Source organism: Pipistrellus kuhlii, unplaced genomic scaffold (genome assembly GCF_014108245.1).
Source record: "Pipistrellus kuhlii isolate mPipKuh1 unplaced genomic scaffold, mPipKuh1.p scaffold_m20_p_1, whole genome shotgun sequence".
Taxonomy (NCBI): Eukaryota; Metazoa; Chordata; class Mammalia; order Chiroptera; family Vespertilionidae; genus Pipistrellus; species Pipistrellus kuhlii.
Window position 1 is genome coordinate 78024654 of NW_023425404.1, and position 21423 is coordinate 78046076.

Genomic DNA, 21423 nt, shown 5'->3' on the forward strand with positions numbered 1-21423 from the left:
TTATTAACTCATAATACTATGATGAGTTCCTTTGAATTCTTTTGTAACTAATGTTCTTGTTTTATATCCAAGGGGCCTGTTGTAAATCATTCTTGAATTATAGAAAGATACACTTTATTTACCAAATTAGAGACCTGGTGCAGGAAAATTGTTCCCTGGGTAGGGGAGGCCCTCAGCCTGGCCTGTATCCTCTGGCAGTTCAGGACCCCTTGGGGGGTGTCCTTCTGCCGGCTTAGGCTGGGGCTCTCACAATCCAGGACTTCTTGCTCCTTACCGCCCGCCTGCCGGGCTCCTTAGCACTGCCGTGAGCCTGGCTTCTGACTGAGTGGCGCTCCCCCTGTGGGAGCACACTGACCACCAGGGACAGCTCCTGCATTGAACATTTGCCCCTGGTGGTCAGTGCGGTCATAGCGACCAGACGTTTCGCCATTTGGTTCATTTGCATATGAGGGCTTTATTAAATGGGATAGGTAATAAAATGCATTTGACCTTTGGAATTCTAGTATATTTATATCCTTGCTTTTAATCTGTTTGTTTTCAATGATATATTATCTTAAATTGTTATTTAAAGCTAAATCTTACCTTGCAGTTTGTGATATTGTTTATGATTATGGTGATCTATTTATTTACTTATTTATATTCCTCACCTAACTAGTGAGGGTATTTTTTCCATTGATTTTTAGAGAGAGTGGAAGGGCATGGGAGGGAAGAGAGAGGGAGAGGAAAGAGAGGAAGAAATACATCAATTTAAGAGAGACACATGGACTGGTTGCTGCCAGCATGCGCCCTGATTGGGGGTGGGGATTGAACCTGCAATCCAGGTACATGGCCTTGACTGGAAATTGAACCTGAGAACTATTATGTAAGCCAACACTCTAATCACTGAGCATGCCTACCAGGGTTGTTTATGATTTATAAGAGGAGTTATTTTTCATATTATTTCAAAGGTGTTTAAACTTCCTTTTTGATTGTCCTTAAGATGGTAGGTTCTCTAATATATTGCTCTAACCTGTCATACTAACTACTTGATAAAATAATTATATTTATGTTAGGTAGATAAGAATAAATTAGTAATCTTTTTGAAATAAATTATTAATCTTAAAACTATCTGGCAATCCTATTTACTTAAAAAATTTTACCAAGAAGTATTTGTACAGTATGTGTATTATGTGCCGTCAAACCAGTTCCAACTCCTGGTGACTCTGAGTGATGTTAAGTGTCTTGTTCTCAACACCCTGCTCAGTTCCTGTAGACTCATGTCCATAGCTTCTTATTTTTCTTAAAACATATTTTTATTGATTTTGGAGAGGGAGAGAGAGATAGAAACTTTAATGATGAGAGTGAATCATTGATTGGCTGTTTTCTGCACCCCCTGTCTCCCCATTGGGGATCAAGGCCGCAACCCAGGTATGTCCCTTGACTGGAATTGAACCTGGAAGGGACCCTTCAATCTGCAGGCTGACGCTCTATCCACTGAGCCAAAGCTAGGGCCATAGCTTCTTTTATGGAGTTAATTCATCTCATTTGTGATCTTCCTCTTTTCCTGCTGCTTCTATTTTTCCCAGCACTCTCGTGTTTTCCAAAGCACCCTGCATTCTCATGATGTACCAAAGTAGGGCAGTTTGAATTTTGTCATTTTTGCTTCCAGTGGTGTTTCAGGCTTAATTTGCTCTAGGACTCACTTGTTCATCTTTCTGGCTGTCCGGGTATTGGTAGAGCTCTCACTGTATTTCAAATGAATCAGTTTTTTCCTGTCAACTTTTTCATTGTCCAACTTTCTCATCTTTATTAGTAATTGGGAAGTTAAGGGTGTAGATGACTCTTACCCTTTGTCTCTAATGACACATATTTGCTCTTGGGGATCTATCCTAATTCTTCCATTACTGCCTTTCTCTGAGTCTCAGACTTCTTTGATTTCTTGGCTGTAGTCTCCATTTGAATTGATAAGTGAACCAAGGTAAGCAAAATTTTTAACAATTTCAGTGTCTTCATTGTTTACGTTAAAGTTGTGTATTTTTTCTGTAGTCATGATTTTTTACTTTAATGTTCAAATGCAGTCCTGCTTTTGCACTTTTACATCCACCAGAAGTCGTTTGAAATCATTGCTACTTTTTGCCAGTAAGATAGTATCATCTGCATATCTTAAGTTATTGTTATTTACTCTACCAATTTTCATTCCTCCTTCCTCTGAGTCTAGCCCAGTTTTTCATGTGATATGTTCTGCATAGAGATTAAACAGTTAAAATGCAACCTTGTGTGGCACATTTGCCTCTAGGAGATTATTTTGTCTCTATATTCTTTCATGATAGAATATCATGTTCTTGACTTCCTGTTCAAGATACAGCTTATTCATTAGGACAATCAAATACTGAGGCACACCCATTTCTTTCAGAGCAACGCATAGCTTTTCATGATCAGCACAATCAAAGGCTTTAGTATAGTGTATAAGTTACACATACTAACCTTCTGAAATTCTTTGGAGCGCTGTATTATCCAGCAAATGCTTGCAATTAGATCTCAAAACTTTTTCCTTTTCTGAATCCATCTTGAACATCTGGCATTTCTTACACCATGTAAGGTAGAAGCTATTATTGTACTAGAAGCCTGGTGCACAGAATTCGTGCACTTTGCGGGGGCGGTTCCTCAGCCCAGATTGTGAGAGGGTGCAGGCCAGGCCTAAGGATCCTACTAGTTCATGATCAGGACCGAGAAGGAATGCAAGAGGTTGGCCAGCCAGGGATGGACTGTGAGAGGGCTCCAGGGCATGTCCGGCCTACCTTGCTCAGTCCCGATTGGCCGGACCCCAGTAGCAAGCAAGCCTACTGGTCTGAGCATCTATTCCCTGGTGGTCAGTGCATATCATAGTGACTGGTTGACCAGTCGACTGTCTGCCCCCTGGTGGTCAGTACACATCATAGTGAGCAGTTGAGCGGCCTTAGCATTTCATTAGCATATTACGCTTTGATTGGTTGAATGGCCAACCAGACAACTAGACATTTAGCATATTAGGCTTTTATTATATAGGATCACTTTACATATCACTTTACTTGTGTGGGAAATTTGAACAATGGTGCTATTGTTACTGTACTCCTTTGCATCTCCTTTCTTGATGATTGTGCTATACAATAGGTCCTTGGGTTATGTTGATCTTTTTTTTTTTTTTTTTTTTAAATATATTTTATTGATTTTGCACAGAGAGGAAGGGAGAGAAACAGAGAGTTAGAAACATCGATGAGAGAGAGCCATCGATCAGCCGCCTCCTGCACACCCCCCACCGGGGACACGCCCGCAACCAAGGCACATGCCCTTGACCGGAACCGAACCCGGGCCCTTCAGTCCCCAAGCCGACGCTCTATCCATTGAGCCAAACCGGTCTTGGCTATGTTGATCTTTTCCTACAACGTGATATACTGCGATTTTGCCATTAGTCAGAACCCACCTACATAAGCACCTGTGTCACTCACATGGAGCACATACACAGCAGTAATGAATTGAGACAGTAAAAAAAAATTTTTAAAGAAAGATAACAATTCCTGACCTTTACTTGTGGTAAAAAAATAATGAAAACATAAAGCATGTATGTACATAACATCGAAATGACAGAACTTTTTTTTTTAAATAAATGAACTATAAACCTGATGCACAAAATTCATGCATGTGTGTGTGTGTGTGTGTGTGTGTGTGTGTGTGTGTGTGTATGTTCCTTAGCCCAGCCTGCACCCTCTCCAATCTGAGACCCTGAGAAGGATGTCCAACTGCCCGTTTAGGCCCAGTCCCACCAGGATCTGCTGGCTCCCAACTGCTCACCTGCCTGTCTTCCTGATTGCCCCTAACCACTTCTGCCTGCCAGCCTGATCACCCCCTAATCACTCCCATGCCAGCCTGACTGATGTCTAACTGCTCCCTTGCCAGCCTGTTTGCCCCCATCTTCCCTCCTCTGCTGGCCTGGTTACACTTAACTGTCCTCCCCTACAGGGTTGATCACTTCCAACTGCCCTCCCTTGCAGGCTTGGTCCCTCTCAACTGCCCTCCCTTGCAGGCCTGGTGCCTCCCAACTGCCCTCCCCTGCTGGCCATCTTGTGGTGGCTATCTTGTGTCCATATGGGGGAAGGATCTTTGACCACATGGGGGCACCCATCCTGTGTGTTGGAGTGATGGTCAATCTGCATATTACTTTTTTATTAGATAGGATAGAGTCCTGGTGCATGGCTGGGGGCTGGCTGGTTTGCCCTGAAGGGTGACCTGGATCAGGGTGGGGGTTCCCTTAGGGCAGTGTTTCCCAAACTTTTGACATATGTGTACCCCTTCTATAATTTTTGTAACGTTGAGTACCCCTCGTACTCATGTGAACATAGAATTAGGCGCAGCTAAGCACGGTGCAGTGCATATCCCCACCAAACACTGGTGCAACACGTACCCCAACCAAACTCTTCCTGTACCCCTGGCGGTAAGTGTACCACACTTTGGGAAACACTGCCTTAGAGCATGGAGTGGCCTGGGCGAGGGGCCTGTAGTGGTTTGCAGACCAGCCATGCCACTGGCTACCCAAGCAGAGGCCCTGGTATCTGGAATTTATTTACCTTCTACAATTGAAACTTTGTAGCCTGGAGTGAAGGCCTGAGCTGGCCAGGGCTGCAGAAGCTTAGCTTTCTCCATCGCCTGGGACAACCCTAGCCTCCTGCTCTTCCAGCTCAGTGCTGCCGCCACTTCCGTTGGAATTTATTTACTTTCTATAATTGAAACTTCATACCCTTGAGTGGAGGCTTGGGCCTGACAGGATGTGTGGAAAGCTTGGCTTCCTCCATTGCCAGGGAAACCCAAGCCTCCCTCCTACTCTCTGTGGCTGCAGCCATCTTGGTTGGGGTTAATTTGCATACTCACTTCGATTGGCTGGTGGACGTAGCAGACTGGTGGTTAATTTGCATTGTACTCTTTTCTTAGATAGGATTGGAAAAGGCGATATAACCATAAAATGACGTACATCAAATCCCACATAACCCCAGGACTACCTGTGTATTGAATGTTCTCAATCTGTAGGCTATTTTGTTTTTCATATTGTTGCCATATCTTGTTAGGATTTTAACAGATTTAGCACTTGTGTCTTGAAATAATTCCATTGGTATTTCATTTACCCCTAGTGATGTATTACTTCTCAGGCAACTTTTCACTTCACTTTCTAGAATTACAGGTTCTTTCTCATAGTAATCTTCCACAAAGGTATCTCATCCTTTTGTTTCTTCTGAATAGATTTTCAGTATACTATTTCCACCTCCCCTGTTTGCTCTCCTGGCCAGATTTCTTGTTGTTTTTTTAGCATTCCTAATCTACGTTTGAATTTCCCTTTAATTTTTTAATCTTATGGTAGAGATCTCCTATTTTTCCTTTTTTTATTGTTCTCTTTTACCTCTTTTTCCTTATCTTTATGTGATAATCGTTGAGAAACTGAATGCTGGATATTAACCCTGCTTTTGTCACCTTTTATTTTTGCCTTTCATCGGTCTCTAACAATTTTTAGTATTTCTTCTATTACCACCTTGATTTTTCCTCTCCTTTTTCTTTCTTCATTGTCTTAATTCTTCCCTAGTAATATTTCCAGTTTCAGTCCACTGTTCTTCTGGTTTTTGGCCAGTGAAGTTTAACAGTGCCAATATTTTTTTTTAATGTGGACTTCTTCTTGGATCCTTGTAACGGCCATCTTGTGGTGGCCATCTTGTGATAACGTTGTGGGCAAGGGCCACGTAGGCTTTTATTAATATAGATTATTAATATTTTTAAAAATATATTTTTATTGATTTCAGAGAGGAAGGAAGAGGGAGAGACAGAGAGAAACATTAATGATGAGAGAGAATCATTGATTGGCTGCCTCCTGAACGTCCACCACCTGGGCATGTGTCCTTGATAGGAATCAAACCTGGGACTCTTCAGTCTGCAGGCTGATGCTCTATCCACCGAGCCAAACTAACTGGCTAGGGCTAGTATAGATTATTGACTATGTTCCCTATGCTTACTTTACATCCCTATAACTGTTTTGTACTTCTATTTTTTATTTTTATCTGTAAAAAAAATGTTCTTAAAAAATATTATTGATTTCAGAGAGAGGAAGGGAGAGAAGGGGAGAGAGAGAGAGAGAGAGAGAGAGAGAGAGAGAGAGAGAGAGAGAGAAACATCAATGATAAAAGAGAATCATTGATTGCCTACCTCCTGCATGCCCCTTACTGGGGGGTCAAGCACACAACTCTGGCACAACCCTGGCATGTGCCCTCACTATGACCTGGTTCATGGATTAACGCTCAGTCATTAAATCATATCTGCTGGGCTATTTTGTACTTCTTAATCCCTTCACCTCTTTCACCTCCTCCCTCCTGGCAACCCCCCAGTCCACTTTTTGTGTCTATGAGTCAGTTTCAATTTTGTTTATTTTCTGACTGACTTATTTCACTTAGCATAATACCCTCTAGGTCTGTCTATGCTGTTGCAAAGGGTAAAATGTTCCTTTGTATTACAACAACTTTGTCCATTTGGATTGCTTCCATCTATTGGCTCTTGTAAATTACACTGCAATAAACAAAGGGGTGCATATGGAAGATGCTTTTTAATTAAGGGCTTATGGTCTCTATGGGGAGATAATCCTATATAATAAAAGGGTCATATGCAAATAGACCAAATGGCAGAACAACCAAACACCAATCAAAACATAATATGCTAATGTATGCTAAGGCTCCTCAACCACTTGCTATGATGTGCACTGAACACCCTGGGGCAGACAGTTAAATGATTGACTAGTTGTAATGATGTGCACTGACCACCAGGGGTCACATGCTCTGATGGTAGGTTATCTTGCTGCTGGGGTCTGAGCGAGATGAGCCAGACATATCCTGGAGCCCTCCTGCGGTCCCTCCCTGGCCTGATCATGCACTGGTGGGGTCCCTCAACATTGACTGCACCCTCTTGCAATCTGGGACCCCTTGGGGGATATTGGAGAGCCGGTTTTAGCCTGATCCCGCAGGCCACTCCCCTTGGGGGGTTGCCAGACTCAGGGCTCATGGATGTGAGCGCTACTGCAGCAGGACGAACCTCTCCAGATCAGGACTGATTGGGCGCCAGCCTGTGGTAGGCACAGTGGGGCTTGAATGAGCGGGAGTGGCAGGTAGGAGCTGCAGGTGGTGTTGAACTGTGGGTTTTGGCCTGATCCCTGCAGGCCACCCAGAGGGACCCCACCCATGTGCACCAGGCCTCTAGTTATGATATAAGAGGATTGGGAATAATAAAAAAGGCTTAATGGAGAAGGGGAGTCTTGAAGCTGGATAATTTAGAAATGTCCATGATTATATATTTTTAATCTTGGTTTTAAGTTTCATGAAGGTAGGCTTAATATATCAAGTGGCTATTTACTTTCATATAAATTACTTAAAATATTGAAGAGAAAATCATCTTTATCCTATGCTGTCCTCTAGTCTGTTCTTGTTTAGAGCTTTACCTAAAACAATTTCTGATTTGATGTTAAAGATGGTTATGAGAATAGTCCAGAGTGCTCATTGATTGAAGAAGCTTCTGTTAGTTGAACACTCAAGATTCATTAGTTATAAAATTGAAAATGTAAAATATCTTGTGGTGTTTAGCATGCTTAACCTGAAATAGTTTTAATTCTCTGTGATTTATTTTTTTGTAGAGCATGGGCCTGGAATTGATATATTTACACCTGGTAAACCTGGAGAATATGACTTGGAAGGTGGAATATGGGAAGATGAAGATGCTCGGAATTTCTATGAGAACCTCATTGATTTAAAAGCTTTTGTTCCAGCCATCTTGTTTAAAGATAATGAAAAAAGTTGTCAGAATAAAGAATCCAACAAAGATGATTCTAAAGGTAAATTCTAGAGGACAAATTTTTACTTACGTGTTATAAAAATTAGTTTCAAAATATTATTCGTAAAAAAATATTTTTTAGTTACTAGTTTTTCTTTTTAAAAATATTTTTATTGATTTCAGAGAGGAAGGAAGAGGGAGAGAGAGATAGAAACATCAATGATGAGAATCATTGATCGGTTGTCTCCTGCACACTCCCTACTGGGGATCAAGCCCCCAACCCAGACACATGCCCTTGACCGGAATTGAACCCAGGATCCTTCAGTCCGCAGGCCGTGCTCTGTCCATTGGAGCCAAACTGGCTATGGCTAGTTACTAGTTTTATAATAGAAACCTTGACTCATTAGATTAAAGGCATGACAGAATAATATGGAATGGAGTTTGATATACTTTCAATAGTGTCAAAACAATTTAATGTGAAATAATTTGAATATATTTATAATACAGTGAATTCATGTGAGTTCTTGATAAGATCTAAATTTCCCCTAGTTGGTTTGTTAGGGCCAGTGTTATCTCTTTAGTGCTGTTTTAGTGGAATGCTCTTTCTAGGCTAGATATCTCTTTGTGAGGAAGAACTACTTTAGAAAAATTAGAATTTTTGAGATTATCAGTATGGTGGAAGGTCCTGAATGCCAGTAATACTATGTTTTCTGAAGGGAATTCTGTGAAACCATAGAAATGAAGAGATGGAAGGGGGTGGTGACAGATTTGGAGAGAGAGCAGTTAACTTTTTTAAAAGTAATTTTATATTCTGTTGCATTTATTAGGGAACTCGTTAAAAAATAGCTAATAACTTTTATTTAATAATCACTTTGTACCAAATATAATTTTAGCATTTTATAATGTATTTTTTTATTTAATCCTCATAATAACTCCGAAGCACCTACTATTGTTATCCCTATTTTTTAGGTAATGAAACTGTGGCACAAAGAGGTTACACAACTACCCAGGGTTAAATAACTTAAGACAGCTATTAGACTGTCAGTGACTTGTGCTTTTTTCTTTTCTTTTTAAAATATATTTTCATTAATTTCAGAGAGGAAGGGAGAAAAAGAGAGATAGAAACATCAATGATGAAAGAGAATCATTGATTGGCTGCCTCCTGCACATTCCCTACTGGGGATTGAGCCTGCAACCCGGGCATTTGCTCTTGACTGGAATTGAACTCAGGACCCTTTAGTCTGCAGGCCAACCCTCTATCCACTAAGCCAAACCAGCTAGGGTGACTTGTGCTCTTTTTTAAAAAAAATGTCTATCTTTTTGTTTATTTTAGAGAGGAAGGGAGTGGGAAGAGAGAGAGAAACATCAGTGATGAGAGAGAATTATTGATTGGCTGCCTCCTGCATGCTCCCCATTGGGGATTTTACCCGCAACCTGGGGAAGTGCCTGGACCAGTAATTGAACTTTTACCTCCTGATTCATAGGTTGATGCTCAACCATTGAACCACACCGGTTGGATGACTTGTGCTCTTAATTGCTGTGTTATACTGCTTTTCAAATTATCTTACGATATTCTTTCATGCTGCATAACACATTTTTATTCTTTCTCTAGTTTTTATTCTGTTTCCTTCCTTAGCAAAAGATTATGCGTGATGCACTACATTGTATCGGGTCTAGTAATAATTAATGTCGTTTTTAAACATTCGTTTAAAATCTTGCTTGGTGTTGACTTGTATTGACATAACCTTCAAACACATGGTATCTACAGAATGTGTGAAGTGCAATTAACAAGTTTTGCTTGAAAAAGTTTGTGTTTGGTTTGGTTTTTGTTGCAAAACTAGGGCTAAGGAGATGGCGGATGAAGAGCATATTCGGCACTGCATGCTTTACGAGTTCCAATTAGGAAGAAAAGCAAGTGAGGCTGCAAAAAACATCTGTAGTGCTCTTGGTCAAGATGCAGTTAGCGCCAGACAATGCCAGCGTTGGTTTGAGAAATTTCGCGAGGGAAATTTTTCATTAGATGGCAAGAGTGGTCGAGGCCGTGTGTCCAATTTTGATCAAGAAGCTCTTCAAGCTCTTTTGGTGCAAAATCCTCAAATTACCCAACAAGAGCTTGCGACAACTTTAAATTGTTCACAAAAAACAATTTCCAATCAATTGCGTGCACTTGGCAAAGTCCAAAAGTTTGGAAAATGGGTTCCTCATGAGTTGACCGACAACAATCGTAATCAAAGAGTCACAATTTGCAGTTCGCTCCTCTCTTGTCAAAACCGTTTGCCGTTTTTAGAGCAAATTGTTACCGGACATGAAGAATGGGTGCTGTATGTTAATTTGAAAAGGCGGCCTCAATGGTTGGACAAAAATGAGGCTCCGCAGCGCACGCCAAAACCTGACTTGCATGCGAAAAAAGTGATGTTGTGTGTTTGGTGGAATTTTAAAGGAATTCTTCATTATGAACTTTTACCATCTACCCAAACCATTACAAGTGCAGTGTATAGTGCCCAATTGGAAAGGTTAGCCCAAGCTTTAAGAGAAAAAGAACCTGCGCTGATTAATCGGAAGGGCGTAATTCTTCACCATGATAACGCACGACCGCATACTGCAAGAATCACTGCTGAAAAACTGCGCCAGTTGGAATGGGAAGTTCTCCCTCAACCTGCATATTCTCCTGATATTGCCCCTTCCGATTACCATTTGTTTCGTTCTTTGCAAAACTTTCTTCTTGGAAAAAAATTTAATAATGAAGAATGCCTCAAAAATGCATTGACCAAATTTTTTGCATCAAAATCACAAGAATTTTACAACAGAGGGATTAAAATGCTTCCTGAGCATTGGGCACAAGTAGTAGAAAACAACGGCAACTATATTGTTGATTAAATTTTGTTGTATTGTTTAAATAAATTCGATTTAAAGAAGTATTAGAAAACGACATTAATTATTACTAGACCTAATAGAGAAGGTGGGAACTATCAGAGTTCTCCAGTGATATTTATAAATCCACCTGCCTTATCTATAATAATAAAAGCATAATATGCTAATTAGACTGGATGTTCTTCCGGACTACTTTCTGGACAAAGTCAGGACTGAGAGAGAAGCCTCGGTCCCAGGTGCCTGCTGGTGGCTGGAGGGAAGCCCAGGTCCCTGGTGTCGAAGGGAAGCCGGAGCCGGCAGCCAAGGAAAGGATGACCTATTCTTGCACTAATTTTGTGCATTTGTCCTCTAGTTAATTAAATAATGTTTCTTCCTTGGGTGATATGGTGATCTTTTACATCTGTCAAAGGCCAGTCCATTTTCTCTCTCTGAGTCTTGTCTCTCTGTTTCTCCTGAACTTTGTGTAATCCATTATCCCTTGTCTGTCTTTAGTACCATTTTTTCTCAATCTATCTGTCTCTACTGGATCCCGACCTTAGTATACAAACATTTTCTCATCTTTTAAAAACAAAACAGATAAAATCAAATTGTGAATACTTTGAAACCCCCTGGGCCTCTACTCTTCTTGTAGCTCTTTGAGTCCTCTTGAAAGAATTGGCTATGTATGGAAACTTCACTTTCTTACTTCCTCGTTCTTCAATTCATTCCAATTTGACTTAAAAACACCACCTCTACCCAAAGTTACCAATTATTTTTATGTTGCTGTATCTCTAGGGCAATTCCTAGTCTTTGTGTCATTTGATCTCAAGCCATTCAGATTTACTGCTTCCTTTTTGGATCATTTCTTCCCTGTTGCTTCTGTGATACTAAACCCTCCTGATTTTTATTTCTACTTAACTTGGACTTCCACTTTCATAAATCTGTTAAATGCCAGTGTTTCTTAGGATCCAGTGGAAGAAGGAGAAATAGTCAGTTTAATAATCAAGTCTACTAATTTAATCTCTTTAAAAAAAAATAAATGTTTTCATTGATTTCAGTGAGGAAGGGAGAGGAGGACAAAGAGACAGAAACATCAATGATGAGAGAGAATCATTGATTGGCTACCTCCTGCAAGCCCCAAATTTGGATTCAAGCCTGCAACCTGGGCATGTGCCCTTGACCGGAATCGAACCTGGGACCTTTCAGTCTGCAGGCTGACTATCCACTGAGCCAAATTGGCTAGGGCTAATTTAATTTCTTAAATGTACCTCAAATGTACTTTATATTTACTGCTACTATTCTAATCTAAGCTTCCATCATTTCCTATCTCCTACCTGGCTGCCCTGTGTTTGCTCTTGTTCCCTCTATGCATTCTAAAACATAATTTTTACTCTTCTACCTAATACTTTTCAATGACTTTACATTTATTTGGAATATAACGTAAACTTATCATTGTCTTGAGGGCCCTGCATAGTTTGGTTAGAGTCTTCCTCTTGCCCTGACGGACGGTGTGGTACATCGGTTGAGCATCGACCTGTGAATCAGTTTGATTCGTGGTCAGGGCATATCAAACTGATCCCCAGTTGGGGCTGTGTAAGAGGTAGCCAATCAGTGATTCTCTCTCACCATTAATGTTTTTATCTCTCTCCCTCTCTCTTCCTCTCTGAAATCAATAAAAACATTAAAAAAAAAAAGTCTTCCTCTTCAGCTGTATCTATTAACGCATTGCTCTTTTTTTTCCTTTACAAAAAGTCTGTGTAACAGCCAGTCTTGTTGCTTCATGGCCTTTATGCATTGTTCTACTTTCTGCTTGCAGTCCTCTCATCACTATACCCCACTTGACTCTCAAGTGCATATTGGTTTAATTTCCTCAGATAGACTGTGCATTTTTGAGAACAAAGGTCAGATTTTCAGTAAAACATTTCTGCTTTCAGTGCAGAAATAATGTGATTGGAGGACTGTAAGAGAAGATGAAGCTGAGAAATGTAACAATTTCATTTATACTATAACTTCATCACTCTTAAGCATAAATTCTTGAATTCAGGATTTTTTGTTTTTTTATTTATGAAAATTTCAAACATAAAGTAAGTCTAATGTAGTAAACTGGTAATTACCTATTACCGAGCAGTAGTAATTGTCAACATTATGCCAATCTTGTTGATTAGGTTCTGTTTCTTTTTCTTTGTTATCCTTGCTATTCATTTAGTGTCTTAATAATTCCTGGACATTTTGTTTTGTTGCAATTTTTTTATTTCCCCTAACTCCTGACATCTAAATTATAAGGATATTTTCCTAATTGGTCTCTCTATATGCTATTTTTTCCTATCTTTGAAATTTATCTTGTATATTGTTGGTAAGTTAATTTTCATATTATATCACATTTAAATTTTATTCTCATGACCCAGCAAAGGTTATACTACATTAAAAAAAAAAAGTCTGAACTCATCTTAGAGTTTGAGACCCTCCTTAGCCTGAGTCTGCTGTATCTAATCAACTTCATTTTCCCTTCATCTTTAACACAAATCCTCATACATGTATGTCTCCATCCATCCATTTAGAAGTTATGCTCTTGCTTCTGAGTGAGCATATGTGTTTTATAAAATATGAATATATTAAATTTGTATTCAAATGTTTCCAGTGATATATGTAGATTCTAAGATAAATAATGGAAATTTTGTGAATTTTTATATTTTTTTGAAATAGAATTTCAATATGACTTTTAATTCAGAGACTGATTCTTTGTCTTTAAGCAGAGGCAAAGGAACCTAAAGATAATAAGGAGGTATCAAATCCTGATGATTTAGAACTTGAGTTGGAGAATCTAGAAATTAATGATGACACCTTGGAGTTAGAGGGTGCAGATGAAGCTGAAGATCTTACAAAGAAACTTCTTGATGAGCAAGGTAAGCATTATTTTACCAAAAATTTTAATTAGTTTTTCTACCCAAAGCTCTAGCCTAAGAATGTGGATCTTTACTCATTATTTCCTATTTTCCTTTTGTTTCCAAGCTATCATTGCTTCAGAATTTGATTTAGATCTGCAACATTGTATATTCCAGTTTGTATGACTGTAAGCTTTAATGATCATTTAAATTCTATCTTAATAGATATTTCTTATGCTTCTCTATTTCCTAGCATTATTCTCCCATCCAAGTACTAATCAGGCCCGACCCTGCTTAGCTTCCGAGATCAGATGAGATCGGGCACATTCAGGGTGGTATGGCCGTAGACCTTCCTAGCATTATTCTGAATTTATTTTAATTCTATAATATAATCTTTACAATCTTATATAATAAAAGGCTAATATGCAAATCGACTGAACTATGAAATGACTATTTGCTATGATGGTCAATGCGCTCCCACTGGGGCGGGGGGGTGGGGGTGTGCTACTCAGTCAGAAGCTGCTCATGGCTGGCAACTGCAGCAGCGGTAGTGGGAGTCTTTCCTGCCTCCACAGCAGCACTAAGGATGTCTGACTGCCAACTTAGTTTGGCTCTCTGCAGGGAGCGGGCTTGACATCCCCCAGACTGTGAATGGGTGCAGGCATGAATTTCGTGCACCAGGCCTCTAGTCTTAATATAAATGTATCTGAGAGTTATTCAAAATGGTTCAGAGATAGCCCTGGCCGGTGTGGATCAGTGGGGTGGGTGTCGTCTCATACACTGAAACACGTGTCAAACACAAGGCCTGCGGGCCAAATCCGTCCCGCCAGGCCTTGCAATGTGGCCCGCACCGCGCTGTCATCACTGCACTCCGCTGCGTTTCCATCACAATGACAGTTTATGACTGTTCAGTAAACCATTCGGCCCGCGATTTAGGCTGGATTTTAGATTTTGGCCCCTTCTCTGATTGAGTTCGACACCCCTACACTGAAATGTTGCTGGTTTGATTCCCAGCCAGGGCACCAAAAAGATAAAATAAAATAAAATAAAGTAAAGTAAAGTAAAGTAAATAAAATAAATGGTTGATAGATAAGACAACTAGTAGGTCAGTTCATCTGTGATCATTTTATCTGTATTTATAATTGAGTAATGCTTTATATTCAATAATAAAAATATTGTTTTATTTAGGATTCTTTATTTAGAAAGATATCTTCTGTCAGTATTACTTTTCTCTCTAATGGCTTCATTATTTACTGCTGCAGATTTTCTTTCTCAGTGTCATGAATAGAGGGTGGGTGCCTCATGCTCAAATCATACCAGCTAGTGACATAAAGGGAAAGAGATTCTCTCCACTGTCTATATAAGTGTCATGGAAGGACCTAGCTGGTGACCCAGGGGAAATGGAGGTGTCCTGTGATCTGGCAGAACCCTTCCCCATCAGAATCCCATGGACTTTCTTCAAAAGGCAGCAATGAGAGTGCTGTTAATTGAAGACTCGCAGGAAGGGATGCTTGGTAAATAAAAGTAACAGACTTACCATAAAACTACATGCAATTTATGATTAATATTTTGTGTCTAATGCAAAAGTTTGTTAGTTTATTGTTGATATATGAAAGGGTGTAGTGACTTGGGGTTGTGATTCTAGAGATACCCAAACTTTCTAGGTCCAAATCTCAAAAAATGCTTTATTTTTTTTTCATTGGTAAGAAAAGTGCTCTAGATTATCTATTTCCCAAATAACTAATAATTGTATATTTTTATTCTTATATTGCTTATTTTAAAACCTAGAACAAGAGGATGAAGAAACCAGCACTGGATCTCATCTGAAGCTCATAGTAGATGCTTTTCTCCAGCAGTTGCCCAACTGTGTGAACCGAGATCTGATAGACAAGGTATAATTGTCTCAGTATAACTTTACTGAAGCACATACACCCTGTAGAATAACTCTAATTAATAATCTGTGCAGTTTTTGGACTACTTTAGTTATAGAATGAACCATTTCTTCAAATGGGATCCTTTTAAAAAATATATATTTTATTGATTTTTTTACAGAGAGAGAGGGAGAGGGAGAGAGATAAAGAGTCAGAAACATCGATGAGAGAAACATCGATTCATCTGTCTCTTGCACACTCCCTCCTCGTGATATGCCCGTAACCAAGGTACATGCTCTTGACTGGAATCGAAACTGGGACCATTCAGTCCTCAGGCCGACACTCTATCCACTGACTGAAACTGGTCAGGACTCAGATGGGATCTTATATTGGTATCCAAAATAAATGCACAAATTTGGAGCCATTCTATAAATTAGGGGTGTCGAACTCAATCAGAGAAGGGGCCAAAATCTAAAATCCAGCCTAAATCACGGGCCGAATGGTTTACTGAACAGTCATAAACTGTCATTGTGATGGAAACGCAGCGGAGTGCAGTGATGACAGCGCGGTGCAGGCCACATTGCAAGGCCTGGCGGGACGGATTTGGCCCGCGGGCCTTGTGTTTGACACATGTGCTATAGATGTTCAGTTTGGAAGTGGAACTGTCCTTAAAATCCTCTTTGCTTGACACCTCATCACATAAGGATCCCACAGTTTCAAAAGTAGAACAGAAACTTTTAGAAGCTTTGAAGACTATTGCTGTCTTCCTAGGCACTTAATGGCGGTATATAAGGTCAAAACTCTTTTAATACTAATATTAAGGTATTTTTTTTTTCCTTTTTCCCTGTTTTCAATATTTACAAAAATGATTAAGGATAAAGCCGCTGACATTTTTACACAAATCAAAATGAAGAGGTAGTAAGCTGTACTTGTAGCCCTTGTAGTCTTTGCTGCAATGCATTTGAATTTTTAAAAAAATGTCACTTTCACTTAAGAATCTCCTTGATGAATCCATACAAATTAATGCTTTTATTTCATTTCAACTTTTGAGTACCTGACCTTTTAATCTGACAAAATGAGAGGACAGGTAAAGCACTTCTGCTTTCTTAAAGTTGTCTGGGAAAAACGTCTAGTGTTTGAGTTACAAGCTGAACTAATTTTTTTTTTTTTCATAGAATACCATTTTTACTTGAAAGAACTGTGATTATTTTTTCCATCTTGGGTGTTCAGCCGACATTTTTCTTTTTTCTTGTTTTTTTTTTTTGTTTTTTTTTTTTTAAAGATTATAATAAGGTTCTGTTTGTAATCATGATGACTATTAAAATAATCTTGTATTCCACTCCAAAAATTTCTGAAAGGATTGGAATAGATGTCAAAGTCACTCATTGCCTATAGTTAATGTTTAGAATTGGATATGTTATTTGAAATAGACTAAAACAGAATGGGTAGATCAGTAAAATTTTATTGATACCAAGAAAATAATATAACTAAGTTATCTAATGATAGTTATGTAATGTAATCATTAATTCAAAGTGGATTGTAGTCCCATCAATTTATAAGCTCTTTTTAGTTTAATTTCCCAATCTATTTTATTAAAATACTCAGAATGTCCCTAACCAGTGGGTAGAGCATTGGCCTGAGGACTGTAGGATACAAGTTCGATTCTAGTCAAGGGCATGTACCTGGGTTGCAGGTTCCTTCCTGGCTGGTGCCCTGGTTGGGGCACATGTAGGAGTCAACCAGACGATGTGTTTGTATCACATTGATATTCCTTTATGTCTTTCCCTCTCTCTTCCACTCTCTCTAAAAATCAATGGGAAAATATCCTTCAGTAGGGATTAAAAAAAAAACATAGAAAACTCAGAATAGCTGACAATTTTTTTTTCTTTCTTTCTTTTTTTTAATATATTTTATTGATTTTGTACAGAGACGAAGGGAGAGAGATAGAGAGTTTGAAACATCAGTGAGAGAGAGTCATCGATCAGCTGCCTCTTGCACACCCCCTACTGGGGATATGCCCGCAACCAAGGTACATGCCCTTGACTGGAATCGAACCCGGGACCTTCAGTCCCCAAGCCGACGCTCTATCCATTGAGCCAAACCGGTCCTGGCAGCTGACAATTTTCTAACATGAATAAGATGAATCTTACACTTCAAGGAAAACAACTAAAAGTATTTATTGCCAATGAACACATTTGAGTTGTCAACAAAAATTAGAATTTTAAAAAACTTAAGTCCACTACTATAAACTTGACAGCTTCCCAGTTGTTTTCTGAGGAGACTTTATCCATGAGATTTTTCTGATAGGTATGGTGGTGATATTAAATAATGTAATTTTAAAAAAGCATGTACGTGTTTGGAAGACCAGCTTAACTCAGTAAACCATTGTTCTGAGTAATCAGTGCACAATGCTAACCAAGTCTTGCTTGGTTGTTAAGGATCCACTCCAAGTGCAAGGTAGATTTTAATCCAACAGTATGGGAATTTGATAAGATTTCACATTCTACATTTCTCCTAACCCTTAAGAACCTACCACTTATCAAAGAATATTTAGAAATCCCGAAAAGGATATTAAAAGTCACCTCTTTTCCTAGCTATATATATGTGTAAATTTGGATTTTCTTCATATAGTTGAGCTAAACACATCACAACAGATTGCATGCATAATAGATATCAGACTTGTTATCTTCTAAAAGAGTACCACTCGTCTGTCCCTAAATTTTTATTTTAGTTGTTTTTAAATATGTCTTTTATTGTCTTGAGAGACAGAGGAAGGGAGAGGGAGAGAGAGAAACATTGATGTTAGGGAGAAACATTGATCTGGTGCCTCCCGAACGAACCCTGACCAGCGATCGAGCCCCCCACCTGGGTATGTGCTTTGATGGGGAATTAACGGAGACCTTTTGGTATGCAGGATGGTGCGTGCCCAACCAACAACTGAGCCACTCTGGGCAGGGCAACATTTTTTTTTTTTTTTTTAATATACTTATTTCCAAAAACTGTTAACAAATAATAGGTTTATTGGTATTTTTAAGTGAATTGGTAAGTTTAAAGTTTCACAGTTTTAATTTCTAACAGTAAATGCCAATAAATATAAGCCATATAAATTAAGTTCTCTCAGGTCCTGAATAATTTTTGTTGTTAATCCTTACCCGAGGATATTTTTTCCATTGATTTTTAGAGAGAGTAGAGTTGGGGATGTGGGGGGGGGGGAGAGAGAGAAACATAGATTTTAGACACATTTATCGGTTGTCTCTCACACACACCCCAACTGGGGCTGGGGATTGAACTTGCAACCCACATACGTGCCCTTGACCAGGAGTAATTGAACCTGTGACCCTTTGGTTCGAGGGCTGACATTCTAATCACTTGGAAATACTGGCCAACTTGGGCTTTTATAATTTTTAAGAGCATAAAAGGCTCTTGAGACCCAAAGCTTGAAAATTGTTGCTTTAGGCCATGTTTTTATTCCCCCTCCCTCCTCCCCCTGCTGATAGTGCTTTGAGGGTCCCCTATAGAGAACTACAGAAGTTAGGTTACTTTTTACTTTTGGTTTCTGCATCTCTCTTTCAGGTAATTTAGATGTATTTCAATAACTATATATAATCAAACAGGTTTTAAACTCTAAATTACCTTACTTTTTACATTGATTAGATCAGTGTTTAAAAAAATATAATTACAGATTTATTTCAGTTTTAGGTAAGTCTAGCCCAGCTGGATGGCTCAGCTGATTGTATACCACTAAGGTTGAGTGTTTGGTCCCCAGTTAGGGTGGGTACGGGAGGCAACCAGTCAGTGTTTCTCTTGCACATCGCTATTTCTCTTTCATCTTGTATCTCTAAACAATCAATAAAAATATCCTCAGGTGAGGATTAAAAAAAAAAAAAAAGCCTTTTTTTTCTTTCTTTTAAAGAGTGTATCAGAAACCATCTTTTAAACAATTGCTTATTTTCCAAGTTTGGAATATGACTAAATCTTTCCCCTGCTAAATTTTAATTTATTTATTGCACATAAACAGAGGATGAAAGAGAAATACCTTGATACTCCTGCTCCACCTCCCAAAGTCCATTTTGAGTACTATAGTGAAAGCTAATGGTAGGAAAGATGTCATCAGTTTTTTATGTTAGTAGCAATATTGGTATGAATCTTTATTGGAAAGTATCCTTTAGTGCCCAGCTCAGTATTAAGTGGTGTGGACAATAATAGTCATATATTAAATTCTAAGTTAGCTTTCTGAGGGTGAAATGAAAAATACTAGTGGCCACTCTTCCCTGTTGGATTGGACCCTGGTGGATTCTTGTGGGAGTCAGCTTTCTCATGACAGGAATTTCTTCTATAAATGTTGTCAAAGGTCCAAATGGCTTAAGAGGGAAAAGTATTTGGGAAATAGGTAGAAACATCTAAGAATTTTTTGAACTCAATAATTAAGATAAAGTATATAACCCAAAGTGAAGATTTCTTTTAGGTCATTTGGTAATGCTTATTTCTGCATGCATTTGATGATCAGAAGAATTTATTTTTACTTCATAAAATTAAAAAAAAAAAGGTGTTGAACTTACTTTCATTTACCTAAAACATTTTGAAACAAGTTTTTGAAAAACTTTTTACTGAGTTGTCAAGCAGCAGTTGTAACCAAGACATCTTTTTTACTTTCATTTCTCCCCAAAGGGCAGAACCATTTAAATCTAAGAGTTAATATACATGTAAAGCTTATTTTTTTTTATTTTTAAATTTCTTCAGGTTTATTAATTCTGGCAGTTTTCTCACTCCTCTACAATTTTACCTGACACATTTATTGAATACCTGTTGTGTGTACCAGGCATTGATACGCTTTACGAACTTTTAATCTGTGGAAAGTTTTAAACATTATAGTGGTTTTCTGTTTTTTGTTTGTTTTTCATCTAACTGGCCTTTCATTATAATGATAGGAGAAGTACTTATTGACTAATCTATTTTTATAAAATTTAGAGTACATATATATTTAAAAGATAATGTCTAAAATAGTTATTGAAGTACTTTTTATTTTTGTGTTTCCTAATTATGTTGAAAACTAGGCCATTATTAGTCATTAAATTTTTTTAAAAATATACTTTTCAAAGATGTTGATATGCAAGTTATTTTTTTCTTTTTTCTTTCGGTGTGTGTGAGTGTGTGTGTGTGTGTGTGAAATTTTCTAGTTTTCTAAGTATGTGACCTTTGGGATTTTTATTAGTAGATTCGGAATTTTTTTATTAAGGCATTATATGTGTACATATCTTACCATTTTCCCCCTCCCCCGAATTTTTAATTTGAGTGAATTGCTTGAATTTCAAGTTTTTCTTTGTTATTCTCATTAACTATAATCTTTAATGTTATAAAATGTAAACTTCAATGACATTATATTTCCTTTATAAGCAGAAGAAAAAAAATTAAATAGATTTTGCTTCCTTGACTAATTGGTCTAACATTTTAGTCTTGGTGGATATTTTCAATGTGAGCTAGTTTCCTAAGTTTAAACATTATCAATTTCAATTGTGCTATTTATTTCATCAAAAGTTTTAACCAAAAGAGAGGTGTTTTATTATATTATCATCTACAGTAAAGAATAGAAATCCAATTCAGAAAAATCTAAGAATCTTTTATTTGTATCCGATTTTCAAATATACCTGAAGATTGGTATGGATGATAAAATACTTATGTGAGCCTATGAAAGGAAAATATTTGAGAAACTTAAAAGGATATTTGGTAATAGTATATCCCTTTTTAAAGTATAACAAACTTGTTATTTTCTAAAACATTAAAAAAACATACATGCCTATATTTTAAAAATACCAGGCACTTCGTGTTGTCGTTTTCCAGTGGTTTCCCAGAACATATAACTCTCTTAGACTTTTTCATTTTTTTATTATTTTTATTTTTCAAATATATTTTATTGATTTTTTACAGAGAGAGGGAGAGGCAGAGGAATAAAGTGTTAGAAACATCGATGAAAGAGCAACATTGATCAGCTGCCTCTTGCACACTCCCTACTGGGG

The 21423-nt window shown here is 38.2% G+C and overlaps 1 protein-coding gene across 9 annotated transcripts in view; it reads left to right on the top strand.

Annotated features, from left to right (window-relative positions):
* The window catches only part of UPF2 (UPF2 regulator of nonsense mediated mRNA decay), a 112153-nt gene that overhangs the window by 21339 nt on the left and 69391 nt on the right, over nucleotides 1-21423 (top strand). For 7 of the 9 annotated variants that reach the window (XR_006742410.1, XM_036452973.2, XM_036453030.2 and 4 more), the window contains 3 exons: nucleotides 7670-7867; nucleotides 13407-13559; nucleotides 15327-15430. Coding sequence is in view for 8 of the 9 variants with exons in the window: in XM_036452973.2 (XP_036308866.1) it covers nucleotides 7670-7867; nucleotides 13407-13559; nucleotides 15327-15430 (455 nt within the window). In the remaining variant the exon portion in view is untranslated. The remainder of the gene's footprint in view (nucleotides 1-7669; nucleotides 7868-13406; nucleotides 13560-15326; nucleotides 15431-21423) is intronic. The other 2 variants (XM_036452989.2, XM_036452962.2) reach the window with 1 other exon arrangement.